A 17,352-nucleotide genomic window follows, 5' to 3' on the forward strand; every position below is an offset into this window, starting at 1 on the left:
TAGGACACTAAATTTTAAAACAAATATATCTATTCTTTTTCAAAAAAAAGAACAATTAATGATCTTAAGATTGTAACTTAAAGATTTGTATTTTGGTGTTCACATTCAGATAAAACTCCCATGATGTATATTGCTTACACAAAACAAGTAAATGATCATAAAAAGTAATAGTCAAGTGGTGATCAATCGAAGTTGAATATAGCTATCTAATTTAAATTAAAATACTTCCAGATTTTTTTAGAGAGTTTGATGAGTATATTTTGGATGATCAAGAATAGTATATGCATTGCTGACTGATATACTTATGTTATATATATATATGTATTAGTGTACGCCAACGTACATAAATATGGACATCCATAAGTAAGTTTAAATGGTTCCAATGGTTAGGAAGTCCAAGTTTACTTTACTTAGTAAATATCAAATAAGGGAGAAAGTTCCACAAGTTGACAATCCAGAATTTTCATGTCAAGTCTCCTCCAACTCCACCAAAATATTCTCATGGCACAACTTAAACTCAAAGTAAAAGCTTTGAAACATGTACTCACCTTAAAAATAAGATTGAACTTTACTCATCAATTAAATTTCTATTCATCTAAGTATGCTACAGAAAAATATCCTCCTTCGTGCATTATTGCACAGCTCAAAGCCTTAAAGTACAGCTTTGAAGTATGTATGTACACAGCTTAGAATTAAAACTGACTTTGCTTGTTTAGTTGCAGTTGTAGTAATCCAATTTTGCTTATGATATAATTTCATAGGATAAAGTAAGTATGGTCTGATTAGAGTAATGAAGTAAGTATGGTTTGACCAAAATAAGAATAGGAATTGACTAAAAACAATTAGAATTAAAACTGTCTTTGCTTGTTTAGTTGCATTTGTAGTAATCTATTTTTGCTTATGATTCATTGGATAAAGTAAGTATGGTTTGATTAGAGTAATGAAGTATGGTTTGACCAAAAAAGAATAGGAGTTGACTAAAAACAAGCTCAATCCCACTATATCCACTGCTATTATTTCACATCGATCCGTATCCATCTTATGGTTTAATATTAGTTTATTCGTATATTAATATAAATGCAGATCTATACAAGCATTTATTTAAATATTAAATCTAACAATTTGGGATTTTATTAGATTAAACAAATGATATATTCCCTTTCAACACTGGATATAAGTAAAATCGTGGAATATTGTTGACTTTGTTGTGGAATATCAAAAGTAAACCCACATATAATTTACTGTTATCTGCAAATCATATCCAAATAGCACCATAAAAAGATACATAAATCCTTGGATTTAGCGTAAAAACAAATGGCCATGTGATTTACTGCTGGCCCCAACAGAGAGACTTGACGTGAAATTCATGGGCCCGAATAAAACACACACTGGGTACAGTTGATATTCTATAATCCAAATAATCAACAAATTAATATGATGGTTTGTTCTTGACTTGCCAATTAATCTTTTTTGCAAATTTTGTCATTTTTATAAAGAAACATATATTCTATATTTTCTAATAATCCAAGTAATAAACCATTTGATCTCATTCACATATATACTTTCTGGGTAAAAATTTAATATATATATATATATGTATGTATATGTGTGTGCGAAATTTCGAAGGTATATGTGATGCTGTTTTCACATATATACTTGAATTCCTGCTTTTGAATTCTTATTCGTATTATGGTTATACACACTTTCTTAAGTTCGATGTTCTTATTGTTTTCACCCATTTTCTTTAAATCAAGGGTGGTTTAAGTCAATTTGAGGTAAAACGGCCAATTAGTCAATTCTTTTTTTTCAAAAATAAGCATGTGGAGAAATAATTTATTGATGTCATACTGTGCTATGATCTTCGGTCCAAATAAGTTATCGTAGTAAGATGTACATTTATGTTGTTTATCTAAAAATAACAAAATAGTACTACAAATCAAGATATACATCTAAATGCAAAACACATATTGTCAAAATATCTTCGAACCTGGTGCATGATCAAAGCAACGTAACGTATCATGGAGATTCCGTGACCCACTTACCTTTAAATTTGTTTTACAATTAAAAAAAAAAGAAAAACAGAAATGACATTTTGTGCAATATTTTACACCTCTATCACTCTCTCTCTCTCTCTCTTTATTAGTCTGCCACTGCTATAAATAAACTGTAAACCACTCCAACCAAATCAAACTAGCCTCCCAGTTAACAAAAGAAACATTTGCAATTTTTAGCAAGAAAAAACAATGAGGAGTTTCCCAAACATACCAAACCACAAGATGTCAACAATAATGGAGTCTCAGACACGGCATCCATGGCGTTCACCGGTCCCTTACCTATTCGGTGGTTTAGCCGCGATGCTTGGACTCATAGCCTTTGCTCTCTTGCTACTCGCCTGCTCCTACTGGTCATTCTCACGGCGGACAAACAGTGAAGGTGACGGCGAGAAACAGACGGAGTCCGGTGAAAAGGTGACGGCAAAGGTTTTCGAGGAGAAGATTCTTGTGATCATGGCTGGACAAAACAAACCAACCTTCTTGGCCACACCTGTCCTGGCCAAGACTTGCATGTCAAGCGCAGAATGCGTAATTACGGAGGACAAAGAAGGGCAAAATGGAGAATCCACGGAAATAAAAGGGTCGTTGTTTTCTCCTGATGAAGAAAACCAGTGAGCTCTGTACTCTAGAGTGTTTTTATTTTGTCGTTTCTGTCGCCCTCTGTTTTTTGTTCCTTTTTTGGTTGTTGTTGGAATTATTTTCCTCTGTTTTTCTCGACCATGATATTATTGTAAAGCTTCATTAGATTAGTAAATGTTAACAAAAGTTTGACAAATTTTCGGGTTTCTCTGTATATATGTCGGTATGAAAATATTTCACTTTAAGCTAATTTCAATCAAGTAAGCCACAAAAAAAGAAAAAAAAAACAAAAAAAAAAACAAAATGCAAATTATCACTGTTTTAAATTCAGGATTCGTGTGTCCTGTACATAACAAAAAAAAAGCTGTGGAATCAACAAAACTAGCATCGGTTTATTTTTCCTTTGAAATAATGTTAGGAAAACTAATTTTAGTAGATCGAGGTAAATTTGTTCTACGAAAGTACAAGAGCAAGTACGATACGATATTATGCTGGTGATCATACTACTATTATTTATTAAGTTGACTCAGACTCCCATGGTTTTCTGCCGTCGGCATGATGTATCGGTTGGCGGAAAAAGTACATTGAAAAAGAGACCGATGACAAGTGTCACGAAGCTGGTTTTGAAGAAGTACAAAGTGTTTTTCATTTATTGTCGGAACAGTTGTACGAGTAATAGCTCTATTAGCCTGACGCGGCGATGAGACTATGCTGCATCATCGTATTCAATGAACATCATTTATTCAACTTCCCAACAGAGGAAAGTTCCACATTTTTCATGATATCATTCTGGCGGTTTCAGATATTTATTAGAGGGTTTGGTATGTACCCAAGTTCGGAATCGCGATAGGCGTGAGTCGGGCGGTCGGTATGGGCCTAGCGAGTTGTACAAAAATCGGGGATTAGTCACCGATTAATCGGGGATTAATTTTTAATGATTATTTAATTTTCTGATAAATTATAAATATGTATGAATGAATTCCATAGAATGCAATGATATTTAAAATGGCAGAATGATTTCTAAAGCTGAAACCCAAGCAACAGTTCGCGGGTTCGACGCAAGGGGTGTGCGATCCGCGTATATTTTTGTTTTTTTTTGTTTTTCTCATTAATGGCATACTTGTAATTATTTCATCTTCTTCCCCAAATATTTGTAGGGTTTCGGAAAAAAAATTGCAGAGCCGCCATAACTTTTATTTCACCGATTTCATCCATTTCTTTTACGTTTTTCTACATGTTTATGCTTAATACACATAGATTTATCATTTAGAACTCGATTTTGAGCTTAAAACCTCAAAAACGTGAACTTTTTTGACGAGTCCGAGTTAATGGCCAAATAAGACGAAATCGCCTCGTTTACCCTCCGCCTAGCGCTTTTCTGCCGCTTAATCGACCGGTGCGGCCGCGTTTTAGAACCTGGGTATGTACCCACGTACAACCTGCAACAGAAACTATTTTACAGAAAATTATTTATCATATTGCATAGTACTGTAAACTCTTTCATGCACGCATACATCTATCTTATTAAAAGGACTTTTTAATTTTATACATCTCAAATAAGCAACACAAAATTTCTCAGAAAAAGCAACAAAATGATACTATTCCATAAACGTGCTGTTGACTACAATAATTAAGGATGAAATAAATGGTTTGGGTCACTTTTTATAGGGAAAAAGTTTTTTTGTTGTTGGATAATGGTCCAGTTAGTGAACAACAAAATAAACACAAATATACCAGTAACATAGAAAAGGCCTCTATTACTAAACCATCAGGCCCAACTAAAGACTTATAAAAGCCCATTATCTAACCGAACTACCCACCGGCCGAATTTATACCTTTTTCGACACCTTTGTCACGGTATCGTCTCCATTTATGGTTAGCTTCTCGTGGTGGTCCATAGACTCCAAGTGGAAAGCATCAAATTCAAATCCCATGCTTATTCACAATCATTCAACAACTTTTTCATTTGATTTTATAGCAAAATGATCATTCTTGTAAAACTGTGTTTATTTAGGTGAATATATTTTAACATTTTTTCAAAAGAGAAAAAAAGACCATTCTTTCTATATGAAAGTTACAACTCTCTTTTAAAAACCATTGACAAAATTTGCTACGTATTGTTTGCAATTAAAACACCTGTTGCCATATGTCGAAAGTCCAGAATTATTATTACAAGTAGATGAACGAGAACACGCATGATTACGGTAAAAGAAGACAAAACCTCATTTCGTGCATCGTCAGAACTTTTCATGCCCAAGTATCTTTTTATTTCCTTGTATATATGAATTATGTTGTTTGGCTAAGATTTCACCACGTGTCGTATCATCATTCGTTCTAAGTGGATACTCATGGGGACCACACGGATAGACTCTCGGACAAGCTCATGTGAGAAGCCATATCATCACCAACCACAAAGACAAGAGTGACAAATAGAGAGAGAGAAAGAGAGAGCAGAGAGGAGAAGAGTAGAGAGAGAAATGGCGTCTAAGCTCTGCGACTCATGCAAATCGGCGACTGCGGCGCTGTACTGCCGCCCAGACGCGGCGTTTCTCTGCCTCAGCTGCGACTCTAAAGTCCACGCGGCGAACAAGCTCGCGTCGAGGCACGCGCGCGTGTGGATGTGCGAAGTGTGCGAGCAAGCGCCGGCTCACGTCACGTGCAAGGCGGACGCGGCCGCCCTCTGCGTCACGTGCGACCGAGACATCCACTCCGCAAACCCCTTGGCTCGCCGCCACGAGCGCGTCCCCGTCACGCCTTTCTACGACTCAGTCTCCGACTCCGACGGATCCGCCAAGCACGCCGCCGTCAACTTCCTCGACGACTGCTACTTCTCCGATCTTGACGGGAACGCCAGCCGCGAGGAGGAGGATGAGGCCGCCTCGTGGCTGCTCCCGAATCCGAAGACGGCGGCGCTGGCTACGGCGGTGCCGGGAGATGAACCGGAGATGAACACGGGTCAGCAGTACATGTTCACGGATCCGGATCCGTATCTGGACTACGGGACTGTTGATCCGAAGGTGGAGTCGCAGGAGCAGAACAGCTCCGGCACCACCGACGGTGTGGTTCCGGTGGAGAATCGGACGGTTAAGGTGGCGACGGCGGTGAACGAGAACTGCTACGAACTTGATTTCACCGGAGGATCTAAAGGCTTTACTTACGGTTACAACTCCATTAGCCACAGCGTAAACTCCCTCCTTTAATTTCCGTTAATTCTGTTAAGTAAAAAAACCAATTGTTTATTCAACTTAGATCTTATTATTATATATATTTAATTAATAAAAGAAAAGCTTAGATCTTTGCAGTTAACGACTTGTAATGAGACTTAAAAATATTAGTTTAATAGGTACTAATGATTGGGTGACTGAATGGTGTGTTGTATGCATGCAACATATGTAACCTAAGTACTAAGTATCAAACTATAGCTCAATTGCACTCTGAGTCTCTGACTATTACTGATTTATCATGTTTATATTTAGTTAGTTATAAATCAACAGTTAACAAGTACTAAATTATGTACTTTTCAATAGTTTTCAAGAAATCGCCATGCTTTAATTAGTTGCTTTATAATGGATTATTGTTCAGAAAGAAGTCTAAAAGCAGATTTTTTTAATGTCCGACTAGATCGATTTTTAGAACAGTGAGTTGTTTGATTATAGTAACGTTTATGGTACTAATCCAAGGGGTTTTTGTTACAGCAGGTATCGTCATCCTCACTGGAAGTGGGAGTGGTGCCAGATGGAGGCTCTGTGGGCGACGTTTCATACCCATACGGTGGTGCTGCAACCAGTGTAACGGATCCGGGAACTCAGAGGGCAGTTCCGCTAACGGCAGCGGAGAGAGAGGCGAGAGTAATGAGGTACAGAGAGAAGAGGAAGAACAGGAAGTTCGAGAAGACGATAAGATATGCTTCGAGGAAAGCGTATGCGGAGATGAGACCTAGGATCAAGGGAAGGTTTGCAAAGCGGACTGATACGAATGAGAGCAGCAACGACGTGGTTGTTGGTGGTCATGGCGGTATCTTTAGCGGGTTTGGACTTGTACCTACATTTTAGAGATTGCTGAGTGAGAGAGAGAGAGACTCTTAATATGTGGGTACTTTGTTTGGTGTCGTTTTAGTAATAATGTTTTATTAACAAACTTTTGTCTTTTAAGAGTTGTTTTGTTTTATTTATGTTGATGTAATGTTTTATATTTTCGTGTATATATGATTATGTGATTTTGAACGAGTTTTTGTGTATGCAATGTTTTATATTTTTATCAGTCTGATTCTGAGGTTTCAGCATATTTATAGAGTCAATGATATTGAACATGAGACTAAAGATCATATTGGGGTCTCTTACATGTAGACTTCATCTATCTAGACATAAAACACCAAATGCAACATGGAATTTTTTATTACATCTTAATCATAGAGGTAGACTGTAACATCCCATGCTGAAATAAGAGTGACTAGTTATACAATTTACAAGTTTTAGTACAAGGCAGAAGAAACATTACTTTATTTGGAATTTGAACCTCAAAAAGGAAAAAAAAGAGAGCAAAGAAAATAAACTTACTTCGATCAGAGAAGTAAGTTGATGCAAAATCTCGAGACATTTAGTTAGTGATAAGAGTGATCGCCACTTGCCTTGCTTGTGGTGGAGTTGGTGTTATTAACTGCGGTTGGCTTTTGATTCTTCTGATTAGCAACGCTCTCGTCCATATTGTTGTGCACTGTGATGTGCCCTTGAGAAGGTTGCTTGGAGGAGGAGCTCTTATGCTCTGAGCCGCGGTGAATTTTGCTTGGAACTTGATTTGTTTCCCCTGCTGAAGCATTCTCTTCTGAAGAAACGCTGCTTCCAGCTGCGATCGGCTTTTGGTTCAAGCTTTCATTTTCAGCATTGCAGTCCAAGTCGCTGAGTACGTCTTGATTGGTTTCCTTGCCTGACATCTTGTGGTCTGAGCCATTTCTAACGGCCGTATGGTCTTGGTTGGTTTCATTGGCTGAGATCTTGTGTTCAGCGTCACTTGTAACTACGGTTTGATGACCGTTGGTTGCTTCCTGGGATGAGCTGGCATCTGCTGAGGGTATGTGGGAAGATTTTTTATTAGCAGTCTTGCTCTCAAGAAAACGTACAACTACACATGTAATATTGTCTGCACTTCCTCTCTTTATTGCTTCTCCCACAAGTTTCTTGGTGGACTCCTCTGGATCTTCAACCTCTTTAACGACTGCAACAGCTTCCTGCAACACCAATGGAACTAAGCTTTATATCATCATCATTCATATATATAAAGACAGAATTAAGTCAATGGACAAAACCTCATTGGAGAAAACATCCCAAAGTCCATCGCTGGCAAGGATCAGAAACTCAAGAGAATCATCAATCTTCTCTTCCTGCATGAATCAACAAGACATAGACACTTTGAACCACTTGCAAGCAAGATGTGTATGGGGGATCGATATGAAAGTGAAGTCATATCATATGTACCTGAATCTCAGGGTCAGCAATAACATACTGTTTCAGAAGACGATCACCAAACGAACGAGAAACTGCAAGAACTCCTCCAACTCTCCAAGTCCCTATTCAATCTAGGATCAGGACTCTATATGCAGTTAAAAAAAAACTTTTATTATTATTACCAGCCCACATGACAAAACCACCAGCATTCTCAATGCGTTCACGCTCATCGCTTTGATCAGGTTTATGGTCTCTTGACACAGCAAAGGCTATACACAACACATGAACCGGTTCATTCAAAAAACATTCACATTATCATATGAGTTAGGACAGATACCAATAAAATAATTACCAGTTCCGGCTCTGCATATAACAGCTCTGGAATCACCAACGTTAGCAACAAGTAAACGATCACCAACGAGAATAGCAGTAGAGGCAGTTGAACCAGCGTCTATAGTGTGATTATTATTTTCTGACTTTAAGAGTTCAGTGTCTGTATGATTATAGGCATCAGCTGGAACATAAAAAATAAAAAAGCAAATGTTTTAGATGAAACAATGATTTAAGTTGAAAACCAAAAGAAGATTACAAGGGGGAGAAAAGACACCTATAGCAGATTTGGTGTCGGAAATGAAGTTAGGATGAGTGATAAGATTGCTGAAAAGATGACGCTTCAAATACTCAGCTGCTGCGGCTCCACCGTGTCCTGGCAAAAGGAAATATGATTAAGATTGCTCTTTCATAAGAGGGAACAAACCTAATGGGTGAAAGAAGAAGAATACCATCAAAGACTCCAAAAAGACCAACGATTTCTCCATTGACACCGTCGATTCTTGTTTCGAAAAAGTCTTCCATGGATGATCTCTTGCCAGCTGAGCTTGCATAGCCATAGCTAAATTTTTCATTCTGGCTGCAAGTTTGATCGATTAGTTCATGTTAAGGAGAGCTCTCACTCAAACAAAAAGATCTTTAAGGAGCAGATGGGTTCAATCATTAGATGAGTCAAAAACATGTAGCGAATCATGGAGATAGTTTTAAAATGGCTATTAACCTCAGCCACAACGACAACAACAACAATTGAAGAGAGAGCGAGAAGTGCAACCTGAGACCGCCTCCACTTGCTGGGGCTTCAATAACCCGCATCTTATTTGAATAAGACAGTACCAAGTCCTTATATCCCATTTTTTCTCTTTTCTTTTGGTTTTGCAGAAATCTCGAATACTAATCGAACAAAATCTGGTATGATGATGTTAAGCATACATGAATTCACAAACTCGCAGAGAGAGAGAGAGGATGGCTTGGAGAGAAAGAAGGTGAGAGAGGTTTCATAGTCCAAGGAAACCAAAAAAAGGAAACAGAAAGCAGCGGTTCAACGTTTTCCACAAAGCAATGGTGTTCAGCTTTTTCCGGCTAGGATCATTGGTGCCCTATGGTATTTGCTAATTATAGAAAGCTTTATGGCTGTGTTCAAAAAAGAAAGAAAGCTTTATGGACTTTGCAAGTCAAAAACAGAGTCCTATGACGGATAAATTTACACTGTTACACATTCCAAGTGTATATTCTCTAGAGATGAAATAAGCGATGTATAAAATAATTTTATTGGCTCTTGTTGTGAATGTGATGGAGCAGTTTGGAGAAAATGATCCAACAAGTGTTAGGCACTTTCTGGCCAAAATGTGTAGACAACGCAGACACTATCTCTAAAGCATAACTGTGAACCTCAGCCTTTCTTGACATCCGAAGAAGCATCGCTGTCCACATTCCAGGTGCTAGCTTCACGGCCTCGCTCAGACATTTGAATCCATGGCTCACTCTTTTCATCGTCCCTTCTTCCTGAGAAAAAAAAACAATTATATAGAGAGTACAATGATGAGTAGACTTAAATAATAACAGTTAATGAGAAATTATTATTATTTTTAAAAGGTTTTGATGATTTACTAACCCCAATATTGATGGATTGCTTCTTCTTCATGTTCAGATCAAGAACCTCTTCTTCCAGGAATATATCAACCACTCTGATTATGTCCTGAAGAAGGAAGACCCGAACTCTCTGCCCTTTCTCTGATAATATGAACAACAGCAGATCTTCTGTCGCCGAAACTACTGAATGCATGTCGAATGATTTCAGTTCTGATGATTTCTTCAACGTTTTGTCTTCCGGAGAATCTCCAGATGTCACAGAAGACTGTTCCGATATCGCTGCTACCTGGAAGAGAGAGAGAAAGAGTTGTTAGCTCTTTCTTCAGGTTACTCAATTTCACAAAGAGAACAAATCGTAATGAGGAGAGTTGTATGAACGTACCAGGCGTTCCAGCCGATTCCACCTTATTGATCCATCGTTACAAATCACAAGTTCCCTTAGTATTTTCCTCATATCTGGGCTTGGATCTGCTAATAGCCTCCCGATCACAAACGGATACGCGCTCTCGATGACTTTGAACTCTGGATCGAGAATCTTTGCAGTGCCTTCTAGTGAGCCAAGGGATCTTATCACAAGAGCATAATCTGGAGGCAGTGAGAAATTGAAGTCGTACATAACATCATACAATTGTTCCATCACCCCCTGTACAAGGAAATCAGTAAAGATTATGGTAGATGTCAGTGTTGTGTGAGGACAAAGTAATCACCACCTTGAAAAATTCTGTCAGTGGTAATCAACTATCACACAAGTCACCTACTAACTGTGTTTCTAACAATTGAAGAAGTAAAATCCATATCCCAGAAAACCACATTTCTTTCTCAGATTCTTTAGTATCCCTTTAATGTTGTGCACCATCTATGAACTGGAGATTCTATTTTGATGCATGAGTTTAGCTAGGCACATAATCATTGAAGCACAAGCATAAAAATTTCTGATGAGGTCGATTTAATTACAATCATTGTTAAACAACAAAGTTCCTACTGCTACTGTTAAGTTTTCTCTATCTTTGTCGCTTTTCAAAAGCCTAACGTTGTAAGAAAATCATTTCAAGTTGTGCATTTCCGAACATGCACGTTTGAAAACATTCTAGCTCAGAAGCAATAGCAATTAAAATGTTACTAAAGGCTTTGTATTTTTCAGTGAATGTGTGCGTAGAGGCATACCTGGAAATCTTGTGAAATTCTTGTACTAGAACCAAACGAAGAACGCAAAGCATTTGAAACTGCTTGAATATCAACCCCTTCAGGTAAAAATCCCAAGGAAAGGAAATCATTTGCCAAGCTTAGAGAGTCACGGTTGACAAAATGCACCAGCTGTAATTGCAATAGAACTAATCAAAATCAACAAAGTAACAAAACAAAATTTCAGATAGAAACGTTATTATTTGGTTAACTGCAAGAAGCTACATGTAATATATTTTATAAGTAAAATCGAGAAGAGAAGCTAGAAAGACCGCAAGCTATTAATAACACAGAGGGAAGACATAGATAAAGTAGAGCTTACAATTTGAATAAGTCCCACACGGTAGTGACGTGGAATATTTCCCATCATTCCGAAGTCGAAATAAACAAGAGACCCTTCTTTAGTAGCCACAAGATTTCCTGGGTGCGGATCAGCATGAAAGAATCCAACCTCAAGCAGCTGCTTTAATGAGCATGATAGGCCCTGTAATACAAACCAATTCAAGGTTCTCAGTGGAACATTATAGGAACCTAGCAGTACTAAGCCCACACATATCTCTCAGAATCACCAAGTTCTGTCCACATATCAATTTGTCACTATGTGAGGACATTAACCTAACTTAATTAGGTATTTAGTTATTTAGTTACCTGATCGATCAAGTCCCTTCTATCAAGAGAAGCCCTTTTCAGCTTAACTTCATCTGTTAGTTTTATGCCATCGACCCATTCCATTGTGAGAACCGCGGTGCGTGTAAAATTCCAGTATATTTTAGGGACTTTAATGTTCTCTGCTCTATGATTCTTGGACATATTCCTAGGTGCAGCATTATCATTAACCTGATCATTCCCTGTCAATAGTTAAAGATATTATGGACCTGACACTGGTATTTAGAAGAGAGAGCAGAATTTTCAACATGAGAACCTACCTGAATCAAAAGAGTATAGAGAAGCAAATCGTTCTGCATTTTTTGCCTCTCGAACGTAATCTATTTCATCAAACATATGCCTGACCTGTTCATCCAAGAGAGACATAAACGTTTGTATGATAAATGTTAGCAGATTACTACTTCTAACGTTTCAGATGATTGACTCACCATTTCGTTAACTGCTACCAAAAGATCCTTACGGGCTTTTGCAAATCGTTTGAGTTGTCCCCCGATCATATGAAATAAGAGCGCATCACGTGTTAGCGAGAGGGACATCCCAGGTCTCTGAACCTTAACAGCTACCAACTGTCCAGAATGCAGATGAGCTGCAATACTTGAAGGGAAAGGTGAAACGTTTAGCTTCTTCTAGTAACTCTAAATTGTGAGAAAATGGCAAGAATAACGGCAGAGACCGGACAGAAGAAATCCAGCCAGTGACCACAGTTAAAAAGGTATCTAACCTTTATATACCTGGCCCAGAGATGCAGCAGCAACAGGCTTTGGACTGATATCGGCAAAAAGTTTTGACACTGGAGCACCCAGTTGCTCTTCAATACATCGCATGGCAACACTATTTGGAAATGGAGGAATTTGATCCTATAACAATCCAAAAAAAAACAATATCCAACATCCAATTATTCCAGCAAAACTTTATGGATAATTTGAAAGAAAGAAAGAAAGAAAGATTGCCTACCTGCAATTTTGAAAGCTCCTGACAATAAATAGAGGGTAATATGTCTGCTCTCGTGCTCAGTGCCTGTCCGAGCTGCAGCTCAAAATAGTTTATTTTTTTGTGATGATTCAAGAGAAGAAAAGGCAGAACTTAATATATATATAGAGAATAACCAACATGCCTTGATGTAGAAAGGCCCCAAGCTGATAAGCGTCTCACGGAACTGCATCCAAAAATGTGATAAAAGTACTAATTAATTACTGACTAAACAAGTATATCTGCAAACAAGAGATCATCACAGGGTCGAGTATACAGACCTTGACAGCCCGTTTCCTCATATCCTGAACAAAGAGCTGCCAAAAGGTAAGCTTCACCACATAGAAGGAAATGATCGCGGCTCTATATAGCGCCAAAAACGGGCCGAAGCGGTACACCGCAGAGAAACTTTTCGAGCTGTATGCTCCAAGAGCTTGTCCAAATTCGGTTTCGAGGGATTCTCTCCGCAACTTTGCATACTCTGCAGTAGGTCTTCCACCATGAACGCTGGTGAATTCCGTCGAATATCTGTGACATATCCATTCCCAAAAACAAAACAAAAAACGATTTAGCCCTGTAAACATCCTGATAATCCTTGATTGGTTGGTTGTGTATCATCAACAATGGATCAGGAAGGAACTCACGTTCTGTGTTGCAAGTAAAATGGTGAAATTATCCGTCTTGGGAGTTCGTTATCCTTCCCTCTCCATATGTAACCACCGAGCTGGGAGCTAATAGGTTTGTCACTACGTGTAGCTGCAACCATAACAACAACAACCTCATTATAAAAAAAAAATATATATTCTCTTAACCCCTAGAAATTGCAGATATTAAATCAGAAAACTCCAGAATCCAACCGCAATTTTATTCTCTTAGAAATTGTTGACTAATAGGCATCAAATTTCAATTGAATGCGAGACCGAGAAGGGGAGAGATACGTACCTCTCTGGAACAGCGACACACGGCGGCGGTGATGGCGGAGAGCAACGACGACATTCCTCATCGGTTAAAAGCAAGGACACGGCGACGATGTAATTGTAATCAGTCGAACAGTAGAATGCGAGATTCCCATTAACACTCGTGTTACCTCTTCCGCGCAGAAACTGTTCGCTAAAATGCGCAAGCGAGATCGCCAATATGACTTTGAAGTATCTCTCTCCACGTAAGGGGATATGAGCCACGTGGATAGCACGTGGCAATCGTCGCCGGGGCAGTCCGCGTTTCTGTTTACTTGGAGAAGTAATATGGGCCGGATCAAGCTTGAGGCCCATGTTTGCAAGGTGACTCTAGTAAGGTTAACATTGTTCTTGCTCCCAAGCATTACTGCTGATTTTTTTCAAATCGGAGAAGCATAGATAACAAGACCACGACGACTCTTTTCTCTCACAGATACAACCTTAGTCGTCTCCGGCGGAGAAATCTCGTTGAAGTATAGAGCCAGATCGATCCGTATTAGAGTCTGTGTATTTTTTCGTCTGCGATATGGAGAAGTCTGTGGATCTCGTACCGGCTTTGGTTACTTTCCTCGCCGCAGCTCACGTCATCGCCTTGGTAAAACTTTTCATTTTGCTCTCTCTCTCTCTCTATTTCGAAAAATTGAGGTTTTATACCGATCGTGATCTCGTTTTTTCGCAGGTTTACTGGATTTATAGATTGGCCTCTGATCGTCAGCCTCCGAAACAAAAACCTCAGTGAGGAGTAAACGTCGTGAGATGAATTGGATGGACTTGCGGTTCATCGATTGGGATTAGGGGTTTTTTTTTTTGTTCCAATCTGATGTTGTTTTATCATATTTTTATGATTTATTGTTGTTTTTTTAATGAATTTATTGCTGAATACTTAGATTTCGAACCACTGCTTATGCTCCAAGCTATTGCTAATAAGAAATGTGTTTTTTGTTCTTGTATCGTGCTAGATTTGCTGCAAATGAGAGTTATTTTGTGAAATACATAAGGATCGTGTATTCAGATTACGTTAGAAGATGTTTGTTTTCTCAGATGAGAGTTAAATTAGTCGTTCTTAATTTCGTTCTAGAAAAATTGTACAAACCTATATATGGATCCAAAACCTTATAATCATTTAAAAAGTTTACTCTCTTGTCTTGTGCGATCATAAACATATCATCCCATTAGGTAGGAGTATTTTGGGTAGATACAGCCGCCTGTTCGGTAAGCTTTTGGTGGTGTCTGTAACATTGTAAAATTAGACATGCGAGTCCAAACTTATCAACCTCAAAGAAACTTGTAAAAAGCTTTGATGGTGGTTAGTGACCACCGGTGTTGATTAGTCGACTTAAAGCGGACGAGACTCTGTGGCAATGATTCCTATTGTTTTTACCTCGATTGAATAGTAAAGATTCAATACTCAATAGTTAATTTCTAGGTTAAGGGAGTTGCTAGTATTTTGCTTGAATACTTGTGGCTATAATTTCTTCTAAAATAACTGACTCAAAAGAACTAAGTACCAAGTATAGCTAACTAATTATAATTACTGCATAACTTATTCATATATTTCTATAAGGCAAAAATTAGTTGACATTGGAAGATTTGAAATCGGATATTGATTTTATATATATTTGATGTTTATTCATAACAATTTATTAGATCAAACAACGTGACACGTATCAATCATCATCACCATAACCATTACACATGCAAGTTGGCTGTACTCTATCTATCCATGGTCTCGTGACACGATGCTCAGATCAAGGAGACCATAGTGACGACGCCTTTAAACCCTATGGGTTATTCATAATAAATAAAATAGTTGCCGACAGAAAAAGGTTCATAACAGTTTATGAATGTTTCAATCTTTCTGTTAAGAAAAAGATTACTTGAAATTAATTCAATGCGTGTTGTCGGCTTGGCTTGCTTCCGCTGAACCCATCATTCTGTACGGTTTCATTGGCTGCGGGGCGACCACAAACGCCGAAGATACCTCCATATGACACAACCTAACGCCTCCGATCAGTCTCTCCGGCAGCTCGTCCTCTTCTCGCGCCTCGATAACGTAGCCAATATCGACCGTAAGGTTCCTGGAGTACTCTAACATAAGCCTTACAAGCGCCGACAAGATCGGCCAGCTACCTGTATCGATATCTACTTCAAAGTAGTTCGGTCCTTTATGGTAAGTACACCTCACGGTCTTCGCCACGAGAAACGCGCCGAACTGCCCCGCCGCGGCTTTAACTATCCATGGCCCTTTCACGACTTGGCTCACTATCTTGAACCTCTGGTTACGGTACGATTCGTCGTCTCCTTCCATGAACCGTTTCAGGAGAGAGTCTGATGGAATGGGTTCTTCCGTCGCGAAGTAGTGCACCGCGTGGTAGTGTTCCTTGCCTGGAATCTGAAAGTTCACAGCGAAGATGAAGCCGTTTTGGGACCGGCCAAGAGACTGTGCTTTTCTGAGCGCGTGAGCAAAGCGGTTGTCGGGACGAGCTAGGATGTTGTCGAGTTTGGTACTGGATTTGAGCCAGTCGACGCCGGCGGGGGAGAGGAGGTAGTCTCCGCCGGGACATTTCTGTTTGTTGTCGAAGTAGTCGGCGGAGCGGACAGAGAAGACGTCTCCTGGAGGCGAAGCCCAGCCGTCGATTCCTGTATGGAGATCCACGTGGCGTGCGGATCCACCATTGATCGTCTCGGTTATCCACTCCGGTACGGCAGACATTGCTACGGTTCTGGCCGGCTTGGGATTGTTATCATCAGCAGAGCTTTGGGTTTGGTTCATGATGTGTGATGCTCATTCGTTGTTGCCCTCTCTCTATAAGTAGTATGGGGCTCATATTAAAAACATGCAAACAATGCGACAGTGGTCCCTGCTTATTAATGTTGAGTACCGTTGAGTAAATGTGCTATTTCATGACAAAGGAAGATTTAGATCAGGGTCTCCAAAAAACTCAACGAGACAACGTGGCTATTTTTGAGTAGCGTGATGTGGAAACTTCTCGATGCTTTGTTTGGCACTTCCGGCTTATGCTACTTTTTTTGGAACCAATAGTTTTATCTGTGTCTAACACTGCACGGAGGGATATCATCAGATCCGAGGCTTGTGATTGGTGGACATCGTCCACAAAATCCATTATTGTAATAATAATATCAAAACTGAAACTAGGACCATAGTTAACGATGTTCTCTTTAACCAGAGTTTTTAGCTTCAACTAAGAGACGTTTTTAGAATTTTTAGATTTTAACTAAGAAAGATTAAAAATCATCTCTTAAAAATAATATAAGAACATTTTCTTAACCAAAAAATGTAAAAAAAATTATGTTAAATCATAAATTAAAAACTCCGACTTAAAAACTTGGATTAATCAGCAAACTCATTATGGGGCCTGCAGTACTCGTGCCTGTTAAGATTTTAATTATGTATATCTAAAAAATCCACTAATTCTATTTCTTCTTCTTTGAAAGAACGTAAATTTTATCCAGTCAAATTTTAATGCAAAGATTAATAATAACAGATTTTAAAATACTCATTTAGGCAGTGTTGAGTACCAAGCGAATAGTGTCTTTCAAGTTGTCATCTCCAATGAAGAGAAG

The 17,352-nt window shown here is 38.7% G+C and overlaps 6 protein-coding genes across 7 annotated transcripts; 3 read left to right on the top strand and 3 right to left on the bottom strand.

Moving 5' to 3' along the window:
- Positions 1-2,171: 2,171 nt before the first annotated feature.
- LOC108852099 (protein GLUTAMINE DUMPER 5) lies at positions 2,172-2,829 on the top strand. Its single transcript, XM_018625595.2, has one exon. It carries the CDS (start codon positions 2,244-2,246, stop codon positions 2,667-2,669), a length of 426 nt encoding a protein of 141 aa, XP_018481097.1. The 5' UTR covers positions 2,172-2,243; the 3' UTR covers positions 2,670-2,829.
- Positions 2,830-5,039: 2,210 nt separating this feature from the next.
- On the top strand, positions 5,040-6,856 carry LOC108855679 (zinc finger protein CONSTANS-LIKE 4). Of its 2 annotated transcripts, none has more exons than XM_018629554.2 (2): positions 5,040-5,815; positions 6,329-6,856. In XM_018629554.2, the coding sequence occupies exons 1-2, from the start codon at positions 5,111-5,113 to the stop codon at positions 6,683-6,685; spliced, it is 1,062 nt and encodes a 353-aa protein (XP_018485056.1). In that variant the 5' UTR covers positions 5,040-5,110; the 3' UTR covers positions 6,686-6,856. The 2 variants fall into 2 exon arrangements, with proteins under 2 accessions (XP_018485056.1, XP_018485057.1); XM_018629555.2 differs by having other exon boundaries at positions 6,332-6,856.
- Positions 6,857-7,067: 211 nt separating this feature from the next.
- On the bottom strand, positions 7,068-9,471 carry LOC108852880 (probable protein phosphatase 2C 69). The gene is made up of 8 exons (XM_018626357.2): positions 9,177-9,471; positions 8,857-8,984; positions 8,682-8,780; positions 8,427-8,588; positions 8,257-8,343; positions 8,105-8,196; positions 7,936-8,010; positions 7,068-7,857 (listed from the first exon to the last, which is right to left on the bottom strand). The coding sequence occupies exons 1-8, from the start codon at positions 9,254-9,256 to the stop codon at positions 7,234-7,236; spliced, it is 1,347 nt and encodes a 448-aa protein (XP_018481859.1). The 5' UTR covers positions 9,257-9,471; the 3' UTR covers positions 7,068-7,233.
- Positions 9,472-9,536: 65 nt separating this feature from the next.
- On the bottom strand, positions 9,537-13,980 carry LOC108848367 (uncharacterized). The gene is made up of 14 exons (XM_018621713.2): positions 13,754-13,980; positions 13,456-13,567; positions 13,093-13,339; positions 12,957-12,998; positions 12,797-12,868; positions 12,564-12,699; positions 12,271-12,428; positions 12,103-12,187; positions 11,825-12,024; positions 11,499-11,660; positions 11,159-11,308; positions 10,377-10,637; positions 10,017-10,280; positions 9,537-9,907 (listed from the first exon to the last, which is right to left on the bottom strand). The coding sequence occupies exons 1-14, from the start codon at positions 13,812-13,814 to the stop codon at positions 9,671-9,673; spliced, it is 2,187 nt and encodes a 728-aa protein (XP_018477215.1). The 5' UTR covers positions 13,815-13,980; the 3' UTR covers positions 9,537-9,670.
- A 132-nt stretch (positions 13,981-14,112) lies between these two features.
- LOC108848368 (uncharacterized) lies at positions 14,113-14,711 on the top strand. Its single transcript, XM_018621714.2, has 2 exons — positions 14,113-14,362; positions 14,447-14,711. Exons 1-2 carry the CDS (start codon positions 14,294-14,296, stop codon positions 14,504-14,506), a joined length of 129 nt encoding a protein of 42 aa, XP_018477216.1. The 5' UTR covers positions 14,113-14,293; the 3' UTR covers positions 14,507-14,711.
- Positions 14,712-15,356: 645 nt separating this feature from the next.
- Positions 15,357-16,681, bottom strand: LOC108851775 (protein ENHANCED DISEASE RESISTANCE 2-like). The gene has a single exon (XM_018625242.2). The coding sequence runs from the start codon at positions 16,538-16,540 to the stop codon at positions 15,656-15,658; it is 885 nt and encodes a 294-aa protein (XP_018480744.1). The 5' UTR covers positions 16,541-16,681; the 3' UTR covers positions 15,357-15,655.
- Positions 16,682-17,352: the final 671 nt, after the last annotated feature.

This window comes from Raphanus sativus, chromosome 4 (assembly GCF_000801105.2).
Source record: "Raphanus sativus cultivar WK10039 chromosome 4, ASM80110v3, whole genome shotgun sequence".
In the NCBI taxonomy this organism is placed as follows: domain Eukaryota; kingdom Viridiplantae; phylum Streptophyta; class Magnoliopsida; order Brassicales; family Brassicaceae; genus Raphanus; species Raphanus sativus.